The 19,029-nt window shown below is 51.1% G+C and overlaps 2 protein-coding genes across 2 annotated transcripts; one reads left to right on the top strand and one right to left on the bottom strand.

Annotated features, from left to right (window-relative positions):
- Positions 1 to 613: 613 nt before the first annotated feature.
- Positions 614 to 5,510, bottom strand: LOC119377005 (uncharacterized; the record flags this gene model as incomplete). The annotated part of the gene is made up of 3 exons (XM_037646647.1): positions 2,501 to 5,510; positions 1,400 to 1,861; positions 614 to 837 (listed from the first exon to the last, which is right to left on the bottom strand). Coding segments are annotated over exons 1-3 (3,696 nt in total), but the record flags the coding sequence as incomplete, so codon positions are not given.
- Positions 5,511 to 10,877: 5,367 nt separating this feature from the next.
- Positions 10,878 to 12,095, top strand: LOC119377004 (uncharacterized). Its single transcript, XM_037646646.2, has one exon. It carries the CDS (start codon positions 11,046 to 11,048, stop codon positions 11,880 to 11,882), a length of 837 nt encoding a protein of 278 aa, XP_037502574.1. The 5' UTR covers positions 10,878 to 11,045; the 3' UTR covers positions 11,883 to 12,095.
- Positions 12,096 to 19,029: the final 6,934 nt, after the last annotated feature.

Below are 19,029 nucleotides of genomic sequence, written 5' to 3'. Positions count from 1 at the left end.
GCCTTCAGGTAGTATGCGAGGGACTATTGGTCAGCTGTCAGCTGCCTGCTCGTAAATATATCACGTGCTACGTGACGCCAAAAAGGCAGAAAAAAAGTGTTCCACACTCGCCGCCATGGCTGCGACTGGCGCTGACTGACACTCCTAAGTTTCAATCCACATATTGTTCCGATTCCATGGCGCGCGTCTCTGTAGCGGCCACTCCTCGGGCAGATGACGGACGGCGACAACCGTATAATAAAACTGATATTTAAGGTTATACCATCCGTAAAAGGCGGTGCTGCCACACGGTGCAACACCAGTGGGAAACAAAAGAGGAAAAGAGAGAGGGAACACGAAGTGCTCCGCACAAGGTTGACAGACCGCACAGCGAAAACGAAACTGCAGCAGCGATGGCCCCGATAATGGTTCCAACACACTCCCCGCCTGGTATCACATGATACCACTCTATGTAAGCTATAAGGAATACAGTGCATTAGTCCTCGTGCGCTATGAGAAGAACAGTCTCGGTCATGGTCGGGAGAACGTCTTCACTACACCACCGGTTGCAGTCTTCACTTCAAACCCTTCGCACTTTCCCATCCGCACTGGGAAACGTTTTCACTACACGTGCCATAGGCCACTCATTGCGGTGGACGTTCTTGTCCTTGAGAAGCACTAGGTCACCACACCTGCTGTTCCGCCTGGGCAACTGCCACTTGCGGCGACTCTGCAGCGTGGTCAGGAAAGTCACGCCGCAACGGCTCCAGAAACAATCGGCGAGCCATTGGACTTGGCGCCACTGACGTCTGTGCAAATCCTTGCAGTCAAAGAGACCAGGTGCCAGAGTGTTGGCGCCTGTTTTTTGGGTCAGGAGCATCGCAGGTGTGAGAATGTCCCAGCACTCGGCGTCTGTGGAGACTGGAACGAGAGGCCTTGCATTTATGATGGCCGTAACTTCAGCCAGAAATGTAGTGAGTACTTCGTGGGTGAGGCGGCCGGGAGAGTGTTCTAACAACATGGAGTCTAAGATGCGGCGGGCTATGCCGATCATTCTTTCCCACACTCCACCCATGTGCGAGGCGTGCGGTGGGTTAAATACCCAAGTGCAACCCAAGTTTGATAGAAACGTGTTGACTCTTTGAGAGTCTTGGCCACCCACGTTCAACTGCAGTTCTGAGCATGTTCCAACAAAATTTGTGCCACAGTCAGAGCGTAACTGCTTTGCCGGGCCCCTAATGGCAAAGAATCTTCTTAAGGCATTTATAAAACTTGAGGTGTCCATGGATTCCATGATTTCTATGTGCACTGCTCGAACGCTCATGCACGTGAACAATACAGCCCAACGCTTGTTGTGCGCTTCACCGCCTCTAGTGCGACGTGCAGTCACCTGCCATGGTCCGAAAACATCGAGACCCACGTAAGTGAAAGGAGGCTCTGTGCTGAGCCGCTCTGTGGGCAGGTCTGCCATTTTTTTGTTCTTGTTGCTTTCCCCGCAGCTTGCAGCACGTAACACATTTCTGAATGTACGAGGAGATCCGTCGTTTAGCTCCAATGATCCAGAAGCCGGCTGCTCGTATAGCTCCCTCGGTGAGGTGTCGACCTTGGTGCTTCACTTCCTCGTGGTAGTGCCTTACAAGGAGCATGGCCACATGATGGTTTCCGGGGATGATAATGGGCTTAGACTCGTCTTGGCTCCACTGGGATCTGCTTAGGCGACCACCAATCTTCAGCAGCCCATTGGGATCAACCCATGGATCGAGCTTCCGCAGTGGGCTCAATTTTGCGATGCGCTTCCCCTGATCTAAGCATTTTAATTCTTCGGAGAATGCCTCGCGCTGCACTGAACGGATAATGACTGCCTTTGCTCGAGTCACGTGTTCTGCAGATGGTCGCGTCAAACTCAATGAACCATTGTCCCGAGCAGACCTGCCGCCATGGAAGTTGCTCGCCGCGCGTACGAGAATTGCTATCGCACGTGTCAAACACGTCCAACTTGAGAAGCGCTCGAATCTACTGGCGTCAAGTCCTCGCATGCTCACAGTGGTTGCAAGGCTGGTTGCTTGAGGCCTCACGTCGGTATCGCGGTCAGGACCGACGAGATCAAACCTTCCTTGTAGGATCTCTAAACAATCCTCGCGGCGGCGTAGAAATTCTGGGCCAGTTAGCCATCCTGACTCTTGAAGCTTCGACGCGGGCAAGAACCTTGTGCCAAGATCTGCAGGATTAATATTTGTCGGAACATAATGCCACTGATCTGGCCGTGTCGATCGCCTAATCCGTTGCACTCGGTTGCTGACGTACACATAGAACCTCCTCGTCTCGTTGTGTATATAGCCGAGGACGACCTTGCTGTCGCAGTAGAAATCGTCAGAGTTCAATGTAGTATCCATTTCTCTTTGTATGAGCTCTGCCAGCTCCACTGCCAAAACTGCGCCGCAGAGCTCGAGCCTAGGAACAGTGTGTTCAGGACGTGGCGCCAGTTTAGATTTAGCCATTATAAACCCTATATGGCACGCACCATTGTCGTCGGTGATCTTCAGGTATGCCACGGCGGCTACTGCTTTGTTCGAGGCGTCCGAAAAGATGTGGGCTTCCCTCCGACTCACCGCAGATAGCGAAGCGGGTACATACGTACGAGGCACATGGAGATTCTCAAGCGCCTTCAAGGAATCCTTCCACTCTTCCCACTCCATTCGCTTCTCATCAGGAAGTGGGGCGTCCCAATCACAGGTCTCTGCGACAAGCTCGCGGAGAAGAGACCTTCCCTTGATGGTGACGGGAGCCGCGAATCCTAGAGGGTCGTACAAGCTATTCACGGTTGATAAGACGCCACGCCGGGTGAATGGTCTCTCTTGTTTTGGAACCCGGAAGGTAAATACGTCTCCTTTCAGATCCCAGCAGACTCCCAGACTGCGTTGGATCGGGGGTGCGTCGACGCCCAGGTCGAGATCCTTCAGGTCCTTTGCTCGGTCTGCCCTTGGAAACGCCTCCATCACCGCAGGGCTGTTAGAAGCGAACTTGTGAAGCCTAAGGTTCGAAGCTCCCAACATGTTTTGCGTGCGTATCAACAGGCTGATGGCTTCTCGCTCCGTGGGAAGGGACTTAAGACCATCGTCAACATAAAAATCTCTTTCCACAAACTGCCTGGCGTCCGTGCCGAATTCCTCTTCCCCTTCCCGTGCTGTCCTCCGAAGAGCATAGTTTGCGACGGCCGGTGATGGACTATTACCAAAAACGTGCACCGTCATCCGGTATTCTACGACCTCGTTTTGGATGTCGTTGTTGCGGAACCACAGGAAGCGCAAGTAGTTCCTATGATCTTCGCGCACGCTAAAGCAGTAAAACATCTGTTGTATATCTGCTGTCACCGCGATGAGGTCTTTTCTGAATCGGATGAGCACGCCCAACAGATTATTTGTGAAGTCTGGGCCGGTGAGCAGGACGCTGTTCAAAGACGTGTTCTCATACTGAGCGCTAGAATCAAACACGACTCTAGTTCCACCCGGCTTCTGCGGAAGGCACACGCCAAAGATAGGAAGGTACCAGCACTCTTCTCCTTCAGCAAGGGGCGGAGCTTCTTCCGCATGGCCATTTTCGAACATTTTTTCCATGAAGGCCACGAAAGATTTCAATGCTTCTGATTTCTTCTGAAGTGTGCGTTTCAAGGTGACTAGACGAGTTTGAGCTAGTTTCTTGTTAGGAAGTCGCTGTCTCGGGGAACGGAAAGGGAGGGGCGCTACCCAGTTGCCCGATTCGTTTTTGAAAGACTCTGTGTCCATGATTTTTAAAAACTTCCTGTCCTCCATAGAAAGAGAAGGTTGGTTGTCTTCCTTGGTCACCTCGAATAACGTGTCGGCGACGTCATCATAGCAGTCTCGCGTAGATGATGAATGAAGAACAAGTTGGGAAGTTCGCGTCCTGTTTGACTTAGCGGAAAGGTTTTCTTTGACACGGGAGTGGTTGGAGCAAGGCCTTATGAAAGAAGGGCGACCGTTTACGAGTATGTTTGTTTTGAAGTTGGTCACGTAGTCGGATGTGCGTTGGCGGTCAATGCAGACATCGCCCACAATTACCCAGCCAAGGTCGAGCTTTTGGGCAAATGGTGCATCGGTCGGACCATTTCGTTGCTGGCGGACTTTATGTACTCGCAAAATGTCTCTGCCGAGCAGAAGAAGAATTTCTGCATTTGGGTCAAGGCTGGGGATTTGTTCAGCTATAGCCTTGAGGTGAGCTTGATTCCGTGCTGCCTCGGGCGTAGGGATCTCACTCCTGTTGTTTGGTAGCTTGTTGCACTCTATGAGAGTTGGGAGTGGTAACTTCTCCCCTCCGTTGACACCCTCAACAAAGAAACCAGAAGCTCTTCTCCCCGAAGTCTCTTCAACTCCCGAGCACGTCTTTAGTGTGTAGGCGGTAGCTTGACCATTCATCCCGATGAGATCGAAGAATTCTGATCTAGCCAGGGATCTGTTGCTCTGATCATCTAGGATGGCATACATTCTCATTTTCGTTTGAGGCTCGCTTGTGTGGCTCACGTCTACTAAGCAGATCTTGGAGCATGACCTGCCAGCACAGCCACGTCCACATACTTCTGTGCACGTTGAGGAAACCTTAAGCGACTGCAGTTCAGGGTTCGGCTCGTCGATTTTAGCACCTTGCTTGGAGTCGGAAGGCACGCTGGAAGGACTCTTCTGGTGGAGTGCTGTAGCGTGCTTGCCACTGCCACAGTCCGCGCAAGTGACAACGACCTTACAGTCCTTCGCGAAATGGTCTGTAGCCGTGCAGCACTTGAAGCACAAGCTGAACTGCTTCAGAAGAGATTTGCGCTCATCCAGTGGTTTTTCCCTAAATGCTCGACACCTTTGCAAAGGGTGCGGCTTCTTGCGTAAAGGACAATATTTGTTCGAGCTCGTCATCTTCTTGCGCGCCTCGGGAGATGTTTCTGAGCCGAGCTCCACATCGGTGACATCAACCGAAATGGGTGCCTTCCTGTTTCCTTCATGCTTTGGGACCGCACCGTTCGCAGAACTGAGCGTGAAACTTGGGTCATTTCTCATTTTGGCCTGGCCGCGGACAAACTCAGCGAAGAAGGCGAACGGAGGAAAGGCTACGCCACGGTCTTGCTTGTACCTGGATCCCTTAGAAATCCACGCTTCCTGCAGACGAGGTGGTAGCTTTTCCACAATGGGCGATATCCCTCTGGCAGTATCTAAGTAGCTGAGCCCAGTGAGGTGAGGATCAGCCTTTGCACACTCCAGTTCTAGCAGTAAGTCTCCCAGCTCCCGCAGCTTGTGCGTGTCCTTATCCGAGAGCCTGGGAAAGTTTGCAACCCTTTTAAAAAGGGAATCCTCGATCACTTCTGGTCGGCCGTAACATTCCTCTAGCCTTTCCCAAACGAGGCGAAGACCAGCTTCTGGGTTGGCGACATGGACCGAGCGGAGCCTTTTTGCGTAGCCCGATGATTCCACCCCGAGCCACTTCACTAGAAGATCAAGTTCTTCGTTTGCGTTTAAGTCGAGACTTCGCGTCATTCCTTGGAATGTTGACCTCCACGATCGGTAATTTTCAGGACGATCGTCGAATTGCACGAGCACCGAGCTGACGAGGTCTCGACGCACTAGATATTTCGCCATAGCGTCCATCTCGGGGGCGGCACTGACTCCTGCTGGCGGCGGTGTAAGCCAATGGGCGGCGGGCTTCCTCTGTCGTACCGACCATGTGGGTTCAAATGTCCAGTAGCGATATCGAAGCGCTCACGGCCGTGTTGCTCTGAGGGCGTTGGGGTCAAGCCGGATTGTGACGGTGTCAGGTTGAGCGCGCTGTCTGGTATGCGTCCAGCACGGACCTCGTGCACCTCTCCAACCGTTGGCAAATTAAGCCGCCGTCGCTGCTCAGCGGTTTGCGGGTGGGAGCCGGCTTGCGCTGGACCTTGGTTGATCGCGAAGGCAAGCGTGCGTTGAGCGCTTTCTCCGGGTGCGTCAGTAGCAGCTGGGAGACCGCGATGCTCCCCGCCTTGCTGTTCCGGAGGTCTCGAGTGCGGCGCGGCTTGCACTGTAGCTTGTTGAAGCACAAAGTCAAGCGTGCGTTGAGCGCGGTCTTCGGACCGTTGCGAAGCGGCCCGACAGATGTGATGCTCTTCGCTTTCTTGTGCAACAGCTTCCAGTACGTCAGCTTGCGCTTCCGCAGCCGCTGCCTCTCCCTCCGAGCGTAACACCTCTAACTCAGCGTCCAGCTTTGCCTTTTCTAGTTTTACCGCTGCTTCCTTTTTTATGAACGCCGCCCGCGTACGCGCCGCCGCGGCTTCGGCTCTTGCTTTGGCAGCGAGCGTGCTGGCTGTGCTCGCACTTGAGCGCCCGGAACGCGTAGAACGCGACGAGTGTCCCGAACGTGAGAGCGCCGTCTGCTCTTCTCCCGCATCGTGTTTGAAGAGGGAGCGGTCTGGGCTTACTTGAGACGAGCCGGGCTCAAAGTCCGATGGCTCCATTTCGACGACTCCGATGCGGGGCCTCCTATGTTTGGAACGACGAAGGCGATGGCGAGGCTTAACGGCGTCCGCTTCGTCCTGGCGCAGCAGAGTTGGCGATGATCGCCTTTTTACTGTTCCGATTCCATGGCGCGCGTCTCTGTAGCGGCTACTCCTCGGGCAGATGACGGACGGCGACAACGTATAATAAAACTGATATTTAATGTTATAACCATCCGTAAAAAGGCGGTGCTGCCACACGGTGCAACACCAGTGGGAAACAAAAGAGAAAAGAGAGAGGGAACACGAAGTGCTCCGCACAAGGTTGACAGACCGCACAGCGAAAACGAAACTGCAGCTGCGATGGCCCCGATAAATGGTTCCAACACACATATATACCCTATAAAGTGGACGGGGAGATGACCGCCGCCGTAGCTCAGTGGTACAGCATCGGACGCGTTATTCGAAGGTCGCAGGTTCGGTCCTTGCCGGCGGCAAGTTATCTTTTCGTCCACTTTACTTTCACTTCACTTTAAAGTAATCTTTCCTTCATTCGAGTATAGAAGGAATAGCGCACTTGCAGCTAGCTGTAACTATGTTTTATACATCAGCTGTGACGCTGTGAAGGCTAGCCAGACTTCCTGCAATAAACGCGTCCGCGCATCAGCTGTGACGCTGTGAAGGCTAGCCAGACTTCCTGCAATAAACGCGTCCGCGCCAATAGTTCCATGTTTTTGCCACCGAGAGCGCTATTTTCACAGCGCAGCTGTATACCTCTACCTCGGAACGGCTTCGTCCCCATGGAAAATCGTTATATAATTGCTTTAGAGTTATGGTAGTGAAAATCGCTTTGTGGTCGCTGTGGTAGATCGTGATTGGTTCCGCGACCATTTTCACCTAGTCGAATTTGTTCTTTTCGTCGAGCATTGCATTCACGCTGTTTTTCTGGTGTCTTTAATTTCCGTGGTCTACCCATGGCAGTCTTAGAATGAAGTGAATGAGTTGCTAGACGGGTCTCCCTTCTATATATGAAAGTGGGAAACACGCGGGTAGAAGGAAGGGCCGTTTGACGTCATTTAAACCCTATTGTGAAATGCAAAGCAGCTGCAACCAAATCTTTACCGGGAACACGTGAGGTTTGCCCATTGTTCACAGGCGTCTTATCGTCCAACATGCGCTTTTGATGCTTCAGCATGCGGTTTTAAGTGACCACAAAACGATTATCACCTACCATTACTCTAAAGTAATAATAAGACATACCCCCCATCAACATGTGTGGTGTTTGATTCAGATTCGCTGGACATTCACGTTCGCAGGGCAGGATGGTAGCCATTTTTTAGGGGCGAAGCTCCTTACGCCGTGTTTCAGTCCCTCCTCCGTCGTAGCCACCTCGTCTAGTTCGTGAAGTGATCACTAGATGGCGTTGGTGGCGCTCGCTCCTAGAGATACATGGTAAAGGCTAGTGTGACGGGATATCACTAGATGGCGCTAGCGCAGCATAGTTGACGAATTAAAATACGAGATGGCGCTGCGGCGCTGGCTCCATTTAGATATATGGGAGCGCATAATGTGATGAGCGATCACTAGATCATTGGATGGAGGCGATCGTTCGAGATGTTTCGATGCAGTGCGATGGGAGACCGCTAGGAGTGAGAGCTATGAAATGCGCTCGCTCTTGGCGCGCTTATTCTTTCGCTCGGAGTCGCTGCGCCATATGGAAGACAAGGCGGCGGAGCGGAGAGCCCTGTCGGTCGGAAATGTCAAGGCATACATCGACACGGCATTGAAAGATTACAATACAAAGTACAAGAATGCACCGTTCATACTGGTTGGTGATTTTAACGTGGATATCGCAGACAGGAATAATAATTGGCTTATACAACACATGGCTTGCAGATATGCTTTCACGTGCTCATCCTATGACTACTTGAAACCCACGACCATCCGAGGGACGTGCATAGACATTGCATTCACGAACGTCCAACTGCAACCCATACAAGAACCGCTCCCATTACATTTCACGGACCATCAAGCCGTCATTTGGAAGGGACAACGGAAGCCAAATCTCATCTAAGAAAATGAATAAATGTTCTTATATAACCTGCTTCCATATTGCTAGCGAACACGCACAAAGGATGACATAGAAAGAGACAGGACCTCACACACTGAGTACCACCAGCGCCATCCGGCTCCTGCACCGCTGAGTTATCCCCAAGTGAATGGCAAGGACGTCCCCAGTAATCCCTCCGGCTGCCCCACAGAGTTACGCCGAAAGCGCCGCCAGACCTCAGTCCTTCGAAGCGGGTGTGCCGGCTGTCTACGCCGACGTCATGTATAGGCCACGACTGCAGCCCACCATGCCGTCATTTCAGTTGCCACTCCGTCAATCACATCTTGTGCCATGGGCGGGCCCTGCTTCAGCGAACCGATGGCGGACATCTGACAACCGCCCCATATGCTTTGCATGCGGTTACGCCGGCCACGTGGCGCGTTACCGGAATCGCGTGCAGCCGCCTCGAGTCGCGTCACCCGCCACCAGTCAGTCTAACCGCCCATTTTACGACCCACCTACGCCGCTGTAACCGACGTCACGTCAAGCTCCATCTACTCGGCGCTCTCCGTCTCCACGACGTCGTTCACTGTCGCCGATGCGGCCACGTCCGGTCGCACGCGACCAGGAAAACTAGTCGTCTCAGTCCATGAGGCAAGGGCTGCGACGCTATCGAACTGCGAAAGCCCTCAGCGAAGCCCATCGAACGTGATAGACGTGTTTGTGGACGCTGTTCGCGCATCTGCCCTTGTCGACACTGGAGCCGCCGTATCCGTTATGGACAAAACATTGAGCCGATTACGCCACTTTCGGGGATGTCCCTCCGTACAGCCAGCTCCCAGAGTATTCATCCTACAGCAATACGCACAGCTCCTGTCGTCATTCAGGACGTTCTGTACGACGTCGAGTTCATAATAATTGCTGCATGCTCCCACGACGTCATCCTGGGATGGCATGCTCCCACGACGTCATCCTGGGATGGGATCTCGCCACGACGCTGTAATTCATTGCGCACCAGCCGAAATCGAACTCTCCCTGTTCTCAGATTTTACGCCAGCAGACAGTTCATCGGTATCGAGCAAGATCCTCGTCAAAGACGACACCAAAGTGCCTCTAAACTCGTCGACGGCTGTGTCAGTCGACTGCGCTGGTCTGCCCGACACCATTGCACTCATTTCGCCATCCGACCGCTTTTGCACTAGGAAAGGCTTGCTGGTACCTTTCGCGACCGTTGAAGTCACTCAGGGCAGCACCGCTATTTTTTGTCAACGTGGATTTTTGGGCTAGTTGGTTATATGCTTCAGAATGGGGCATAGCGCTAACACACACGGACGCTGTCGTCTCTTCCTCGTCCGTGTGTGTTAGCGCTATGCCCCATTCTGAAGCGCTATTTTTGTTACCAACCCATGTCCGTACATTGTTACGTTGGTGCGAGGGGAATGTCTCGGCATATGGGTCCCTCTTGGCTTTTCCTCCTCCCCCTTTGCCCTTTCTTGCTTTTATCCTGTCCTTTATATTGCCTTGTTCTTGCAATAAACCTTCAGCTGATAGTCTGCGCCTGTTTGTGCTTTCCTCTCCTCTTGTGTCACCGTCCGTTTTTGCGCAGTTACATAATGGATCATTACCAACTCGCCCAACTTACCACTCTTCTGCGACCGGTTAAGAGCTTACTCAGATAGTTATCAATTTGCTATTTTTGTAACTTCTTTTCTAACCGGCCTCTCATGTACGCGTCGTTTGCCGCCTTGTTATTTAAGCATGGGTTATGCTCAATAAATATTTCAGTTGGCAGTCAGCGCTTGCCCTGTGTAGTTCTTGGTATTTTGTTAAGCTCACCGATAAGTTCAGCGACAAGTGGGTTATTGCCCACAACTAGCGTGTATTGGACGAGTTGGAATTGCATATTAAAACTTGTCACACGTACTATCGGCGCCGAATAAAACGCAAGCAGTGGTGCGCGTGGCGCAGTTTGCAGCCTCATAATTAGAGATAGATGTGCTCATGCTAATTGCCTCTCGTGCACCACATCCATACTTTCGGTTGCGCAATGCTGCCTACCGGATGTGCGCGCCTGTCCTTGGTGATGACTGGAGAACGGATTTTAGGAAAATGCGTATTTTGTTCCTACCGCTCCTATCGCACCGCTTTGATGCATGAGCGGGAATGAGAGGTTAAGAAAACCTTTTACAGTGTTTTTATTGTGTGTATAAATGCCTATATTGGGCATTTGTGCCTAAATGCACATAAACGCATATACCGAAATTGCCGTCAAATCTTCATGATCAGTAAAAGTTATTGAAGGACTTTGCTTATACCTTAAGCATCGCCCATCGCCTCTGTGCTTCTGATTTACAAATATCTCATTTTTCTTCATTGTTTACAGGATGTGAATTGCGCTCGGCTTCACTTTTTCATCGGACAAGGGGTGAAAGGAAAACTGGCAATCTTTAAGCTCATGACATCCAGTCCTGTCAGAACAAGCACACTGCCGACCCTAGTGTACGTGCAGTGACTTGTGCAAGGATACATGTAACAGTGCTTGCCGTAAACTTCATGGAATCGACCGGCTTCGACGAGTCTTTCATGACGCCATACCTCGATACAGGCTCGGTGAATGCCGAAGAATACGAGGCCCTATACCTACAGTCAGTATACCGCTTGGACACCCTGGACCGTGCCTGCAACGAAATGCGCTTTCTGCTTCGTGACATGGAAATGACAGAGCAACGACTACGCGAGCTGTACCACAAGCATTCCAACCTCACCAAGCAGATAAACAGTGCCCAGATTGATCTCGATAAAGTCGACGAGAGGCAGCGAAAGTGCAACTTAGTTGTGTTCGGTCTTCCGGAGTCCGAACAGGATCCACAGTGGTGTGGTGAGCTTGTGCTTAAGCTCGTCAACAACCTCCTCAACTTCCCTCTTACTTTGGATCAGATCGTGAGCGCGTATAGACTAAAATCTGCTTCCAAACCCAGGCCTATTTTGGTAAAGCTCAGTGGAGAGCCGAAGAAGTGGGAAGTGCTCAATGCCAGTGGCAAGCTTAAGGGAACGGGCATCGGGATACGCGAGGACTTTTCCTATACTGTACGTCAGCAACGCCGACTGCTCGTCAAGAAAATGCACGAGGAGCGGCGCGCCGGCCGCAGGGCATGCCTGGATAGTGACACTCTGAAAGTAGAGGGCCGCGTGTATGTGTGCGACAAGTACTGCGAGAACGTGGTTGAGGTGTCTGATAATGGCGTGCGAGTTGAGGGCGTTTGCGGGACCAAGGGAGGCTTAGCTTCTGCGCTGAAGCTAGACGCTCAGTGCCTTAGTAGCAGCTGGCTGGAGAAACACTCTGAGATCATATCGGAGAAGATAAAGATTCTCAACGGTAACTGTAGTTGAGCTCAAAGTGCTGATTTGTCACCCTTGAAGGATATTTGTGGTAGTTTATTGATGATAGTTACTGATGATCATGTCACCGGTAGTGACTGCTGTAGTTAAACATAATCTCCACAAGAGTAATCGAGGTCATTTATTTATTGAAAATTTTCGAGCTGCTTTTTCGCACATCCTTGTCTTGTTCTAAATTCGACATATCGACATAATAAACTTGAAAGAACGTAAGAATAAGCTTGTTGGTGGTGATACATGGTGAAATTTGTGGCACACAAGAAAGACGGACAAAGAAAGTGAAGACTGGACGATGCGCTTACTTCCAACAGAATGTTTTTTCAACAGAGGCAGAACGTACCGTTGAACAGTGCGCGCAGGCGCTGAGAGTCCTGGCTGGGCCGACAAAGCAAAATCAAATGCGATGAAAACGTTAAGTAAGCGCATCGTCCAGTCCTCACTTTCTTTGTCCGTGTCTTCTTTGTGCGCCACAAATTTCACCATATAATAAACTTCATGGGCATTGTCATGTCAGCGCAAGTTTTACTAAATGGTAAGCTGGAATCTACAGGTATGTATTAACACTAAACAATACAAAGCGATCCTATGACAGGGCCGTTAGGATAGACATGCCGGTCCCCACGTGGGAGTAGCCGGGTGGCGCGGGGCAACCTCAGGGTCTGCACTGGACTCTTGACAAAGTTGTATTTTCTCGCTCTCTCTGACGTGATAACCCGGTGGCCCACCCGCTGATTCTGTTGTGTGTGCAACTGTTTCTGACACGTGTTCATGTGCAGTGGACACAATAGAGAGTTTGAGAATTGGGGACCCAAGACGCTGGGCCCCCAAGCTGCGTTGGGCAGCCTGCTTCTTGCGTTCGGATAGTCAGCAGAGTTTGAGAATTGGGCCAACGCAGGCTGCGTTGAGTCAAGCGCACGGAGCGCCACGCGTGACGAAATTTAAAATCATGCGAGACGCAGGCCATACTGCGTCTCGCATGATTTCTTGGGTCCCCAATTCTCAAACTCTCTATTAGAGAGTTTGAGAATTGGGGACCAAGAAGCGAGCGCCAAGGCGCATGCAAGGAGCTTGGGGACCCAAGAAGCTTGCGAGCCGCCAAGGCGCATGCAAGGAGCTTGGGGACCCAAGAAGCTTGCGAGCCGCGAGGGCGCATGCGCAGAACCCATGCCACTATTGGGCTCTTGCGCTCGCGTTGACTCAAGACGCAAGAATCGAAAACTAGCGTGGGCCCCCAAGGCGTCTTGGTTACCAGCGAGAAGACGCAGCGCGGGCGACGGCGCAGTATGGCCTGAGTCTCGCATGATTTTAAATTTTGTCACGCGTGGCACTCCGTGCGCTTGACCCAACGCAGCCTGCGTTGGCCCAATTCTCAAACTCTTGATCATCCGAACTAAAGAGCAGGCTGCCAAACGCATCTTGGGGGCCCATCGTCTCGGGTCCCCAAATCTCAAACTCTCTAATAATTCAGCAGATATTAGATGCGAAGCAGCTTTGCGCTGGGCTGTGTCCGTGGTTCCATTGGCGAACGTCCACCTAAACTCTGCTCCAGAAGTTCCGTGCAGCACTGTGGAAGGGTCGTGTAGCCTTGGCTCTGCTGCACGGAACTTCTGGAACAGAGTATTTAGAGTGCGATACTATATATTACGAGAGGGTCCCTAATTTAACCTGCTGAAGCTCGTCAGTCATGGCAATTACAACCAAACTTACCAGAATTCCCCAGGAAAGCTCTTTCGTTTGACCAACATCAGTAGCGCAGCTTTACCTGTAACTTGTTTTGAAACTAGCGAGCTCAGCTTCAAATATACAGCATTTTAGGACAGCCTGTGGAGACGCCTTTAATAAAAACATTAAACTTTATAACATGGATTTGAATAGGAGACATCCAACCCATCAGCCTAATTACGCTTAGAAACTTGAAACACATAAACGTTCTCTAACTATGTTCCAGAAGTTCCGTGCAGCAGAGTCAAGGCTACACGACCCTTCCACAGTGCTGCACGGAACTTGTGGAACAGAGTATAGCATAGCCATCTGAGCGCACGCTCGCGCCAAGGAGAAGTCTTCTTTCTCTTGTACTTCGACCGCCTTGATGATGATAGGGGCAGAGCAGTTTAGGGGCCCGGGCTGCCGTACGCTGTCCTAGCTTGGCGTAATGCAGACAAAACCATGAGTGCTGGCACGCGCTGGGTAAGATGCTGCGGCGTCTCCCCCTTACACTCTCAGCAATCTCGTGATGGCGTCGGGGAACGAGGTTCTGCAGACGCGCGATGAACCCGCGTGGCGTGCTCCAACAAGAGTTCGAGACGAGCAACAGCAACTACAGTGAATTCATGGTGTGCTCCACTTGCAAGGACGCGTTAACATCGGGCAAGGTGCCCGTGATGAACGGAAGTTCAAGTCGACCCCACATGGTTCCCTTTAGTGGGAGATAGTGTAATTTTTTCTCGGTGCCAAGTACTTGCAAATGCTGCTATATTTTACAGATAATGTATGTATTGCAGAAGAATTGATGTCTGGGCAAGTTGGAATTGGTTATGCATCTTTGAAACGGGCGCTCTGTGGTGTGTCGTACCTTTCTTTTGTCCTTGTTTGTGCGCCGTCCGTTTCAAAGATGCATAATGTATGTATCGTTTGCAACAGGCGGGTTCTTCTGAAGAGTTTTGGCACGGTGCCTGGCAAAAGGGTCACGAAGACAAGACAGCTTCAGCACAGAAACACACCGAGTGCTTGCTTGCTTGGTACCCACTACGGGGAATTGGCCATGAAACCGGCGGTTAATATAAGTGGGGAAATTTAGAATTTAGACGAAGGAAAGGAACTAATCGGCCGTGTAAGGTATATAGAATAATTGAAGAATTAGCTTATGTACCAATTAAAATTGGAAAGCGCCAATCATATAGCATACAATGATAGCGCGAGAAAGTCCGATGTACCAAATTCAATTGGGAATAATTAACAAGGAATTCTTGTGTCTCTAAGGAATTCGCATACGGCTAAGCAAGCGTTCCTGTTGCTGTGACCCAGTGAAGATGCCCCAAGGGAAATAATGTTTTTAAAGTTAACAGTAATTCTTAATTTCTGAATAACAATTCGAAATGTTTTTTCCTGAAGGTAGTGAAACGGCGGCAATTATTTAAAGCGGTCATGAACCACTCCTCGGGCTTGGCGTGAAAAACACCTTGGAATGAGTCGGACCCTTCCCAGAAATATATAGCCGAAAGAATTTTTTGAAAAGATAAAGTGTGGGTACACATAACTTTAATGCGTCCACACGAAAAGACGTAACAGCAACAACTGAACCTTGCGGGAGCACACACAGTTTTTCTCTTCTGAGGGCGAGAGTGTTCTTATCACACTGGCGCTCGGTTTAGTAGCGTCGACGCTGCGCGCAGGCGCAGAAGCGGCGCCGCACCGTGCCGCCACAGGACCGGAGATATGGGAGACCAGCGCTGGATAGGTGGCGCGCCGAAAAAATGCGCCTGGCGGGAAGTCGCGGCATAAGTCCGCCGCTCGATCCGACGACGTTTGTTGCAGCTCGCATATGTTTCGGCTGTGCGCGTCGTTTCGCTTCGGTTCAAGCTTCCGAGAGAGAGAAAATAAAACATTAACAAGGTTCTGCCAATGCTCATTCAGCTAGCGCCATCAAGCGAAAGAATACTGAAGAAAATTTGCAAAGCTTTATATATTTTTCGCAGTGTGCCGCGGCGAGCGCGCCTGCGTAAACCCGCTAGCGTGGTTCCCGGGTTGACAGCTATGGCGCCAGTTGTGCTCCGCTATGGTTTTAGTAAAATAATATGGCCTGAGGACCACTTCCGCAGAAAGGCACTTGAAAACGGGGCGAAGCTGTGCAAGGCGAAATACGTGTACGATGTGGAAGAGACGGTGTCGTGCCGTGACAGCGATTATCAAGTTGCAGCGAAATGCCACTCGCAAGTACACCAAGCCAGCTACGATGTCACACTTCAGGTAAGCGAGCATTTGATACTAGATCGGTTATTACCGCGTGTTCCTGTCCTGTTTCTTTACGGCGCGTGTAGTTGTGTAAAATAAGCGCGAAGCTGTACGCAGTAAATCGCACAGTTGGTTTAATCGTACAGCGAGTTGACTTCCGTGCGTGATCGCAACGCTGGCACTACATGTTTTCATTTCGAACGAAAACTTGTGCACGTTTACTTAATGCAGTTTTTATGTGTTCGCCTCTAGCTGTCGTCTCAGCGCCTGATAAGTGGGGCCACCTGTTCCTGCAAGGCCGGCAGCGACGGCGCCTGCAAGCACGTCGCAGCGGTAGCACTCGAGCTCAGTAACTTAGCCGATGCAACGTCGTCAACTGACATGCCTCAAGTGCTCCCATAGCTGGCCGTCTTCACTGTTGTATAAAACAATGAAACACGCGAAATTCGCTTTAGACCCCAGCTCGACGCCGCCAGAGAGGACCGAACTTACCCCGCTCGCCTGACAGCTTGTATCGAACGTTACCTCCGTTCTTGCTCGTATGGTTTCGCAGGAAAGACGTAGAAAGATATATCACCTCTCATTCCTACGTAGTTATGACACTTATATACGCTGCAGTAACCGTCAGCCTCATTTTTTTTTGTTCGGCGTTCAGTGCCCGCACCGCCTTCGCTACTAGCCATCCTTGTGCGTGTCGTCCGCGGGAGCGGCTGAGAAGTGCGCGCTTTTACCGCCAGGGCGGCAAGGAAACTCCAGCGCTGGTTCCCCTCTCAACTCCCTCTAAACTCGCTTCATTCCGGAGGAAAGGACAGCGCCATTCGAGGAGCCCCGCCCAGTGCCTTACGTCACCTCGCTTCAATGTTGTGTGGTTTCCTTTCCGCGTAACTTGACGGTGTTGACGGCTGCTGCTGGAAACTAATAGTTCCGGTCGGCTGCTTCTCGCGGCGCGGCGCGGTCTATCGCGTCTGGGTTGTAAGCGCTGACGCGATCTATTTGCATTGATACTGTCGTTACTTCGCGTATGTCGCATTGATAATGATACTTCGCATTGGTACTGTCGTTACTTCGCTTCGTGACTTCGCTTATGTCGTTTTTCCATCAAATCAAAATTAAACTGAAAGGAAAAGCCGGCAAGCCCTCGATGCAGCCGATTAGCACGGCATGTACACTCAGTATACGCTTTTAGATAACGAACTGGCCAAGGCGGCCTGCCTCATCGCACGGAATAAAATCCCGTGCGGAGAAAACGCGACGCAAATAAAAACGCGATTCTTTTTAAGCGGCCACTGTGAACGGGAGGAAACGAGATAAAATGCCCTTCGACCTTCGGACGGCTGCAGCCCGCCTGCCGTGGGCGAGAGCGAGGAAATCAGACAATCAGACGCGTCGGAATACAAGCGAGGTTTGAAAAAGCGTCGCGACGTATGCCCGCGCGAAGGAAAAAAAAAAAGCAAAAAAGAAATAAACGCGAGAAGAGAGTCGTTTTAGGCTGGCCCCAGCAGCGTGCGGGATGACCAAGCAAAGCCGTCATTCCCCGGCCTTGTGAACGCCGCTTCTGAACTGCCCAGCTGTGTCGGCCGTGTGCGTGCGTTTTGTGCCTGCTCTTTGCCGCTGGACGTGAAATGCGTGGTTTGACGACAGTTCAATATGCCTTACTGCGGGTCTTACTGCGGGTGGAATATGGTGTGACATTGTCCGGCGATCAAGCGAGCCTGCCGCTGTGTATATTACCAAGCAGATGATGGGCACGCTGCGTTCGCGGTACCATCGGGAACACAATGGTAAGTAATACATTGAAGGACTCTGGTAATACTAATGTTTCCTCTGTTCGCGCGTCCTTATCGTTGCTCGGGCAGCTGAAGGTATCGTCCTGTACATTGCGTCGAGTGAAAAGTGCAATGAAAAATTCGGCAGATCCCACGCACCGTGGGAATCGATGTTATGCGAAGCATGCGCGGGATGGTGACTGTGGCGAAACGTTACGGAATGGCGCTAGAGAAATGTGGAAGTGGCATACGCACACTCATATGTTGAAGAGTCGCATATGTATTATATAACCATTTGTTTACAGTTGCGTAACGATGCCAACAGCAACATGGGTGTTACCATCACCAGACGCGGTAAGCTGATATGTAGTGCTTATATTCTTCAATACTTGATAGCGCGAATCCGAACAGCACAAATAAGAAACACAAATTCACAGGACAGGGGTTACTCGCAACTAAGCTTCATTCAGCAAAGTTCCCCTGGATACACACAGCCGAGTGGCACACGCAGGCGCACTGCACGTACGTTACAGTCACAGTTGCATTTGTTATAGTTGCGTTACAGTTGTTATGCTTATACTTATCTGTTATCACGGGAACGCACGCACGTTTCACGAACCCATGTGTATGTGTAGAAGGGGTTCTTGACAGTTCTTGAACAAGGTCCTCATCACCGTGATGAGTGAGCACCAGCAGCTAAACCGGACTTGTTAATCGGATCCGTCCGTGATCGCGGCTACGAGGGGCCTAAATGTAGTGAAGTGCGAGGTATAACACAGCTGGTGGAAATCCTGGATGCCTCTTACGATGAAATGATCTATGACACCTCCGGTCTTGCACGTGGCAGCGAGGTCTTTTGATGCCCTGTCCACATTCAAGCCGTCTGTCATGCAGTATAAAGACCAGGCGTTGTTAGGTCTTGATAAATCAATGTTGCAGTCACCGGTAATGATGAGAGGCCTGGTTCTCTCGGCAAATTTATTGTAGGAAGCATTGACCCCGGTTTTTGCGTAATCCATGTGGTCCACGTTGCGGACCACCTGAACGAGTGCATGGTAGTTGAGCGTCTTCCAGGGATGTTCTGTCTTCAGCTTCCTCACTTTTCTTGTGTCCGTCACGGTAGTGTAGCGGTTACGGTGCTCGGCTGCTGACCCGAAGGTCGCGGGTTTGATCCCGGCCGCGGCGGTCGAATTTTGATGGATGCAAAATGCTAGATGCCCGTGTACTGTGCGATTTCGGTGCACGTTAAAGAATACCAAATAGTCAAAATTAAAGCCCCAACAATTATTAATATTACCACTTTGCTTGCGTGTCAATGTGTGTGTTCGCGTTCACTGTGCTGGTTGAGTCTATGTATCACTTGTGGCACATACCCGCATATCATAAACTCTGGTATGCGGGTATGTGCCACACGTTACTGA

Source organism: Rhipicephalus sanguineus, unplaced genomic scaffold, assembly GCF_013339695.2.
Source record: "Rhipicephalus sanguineus isolate Rsan-2018 unplaced genomic scaffold, BIME_Rsan_1.4 Seq3122, whole genome shotgun sequence".
In the NCBI taxonomy this organism is placed as follows: domain Eukaryota; kingdom Metazoa; phylum Arthropoda; class Arachnida; order Ixodida; family Ixodidae; genus Rhipicephalus; species Rhipicephalus sanguineus.
The sequence above is the reverse complement of the archived record's forward strand: the minus strand, read 5'-3'. Positions and strand labels throughout refer to the sequence as shown.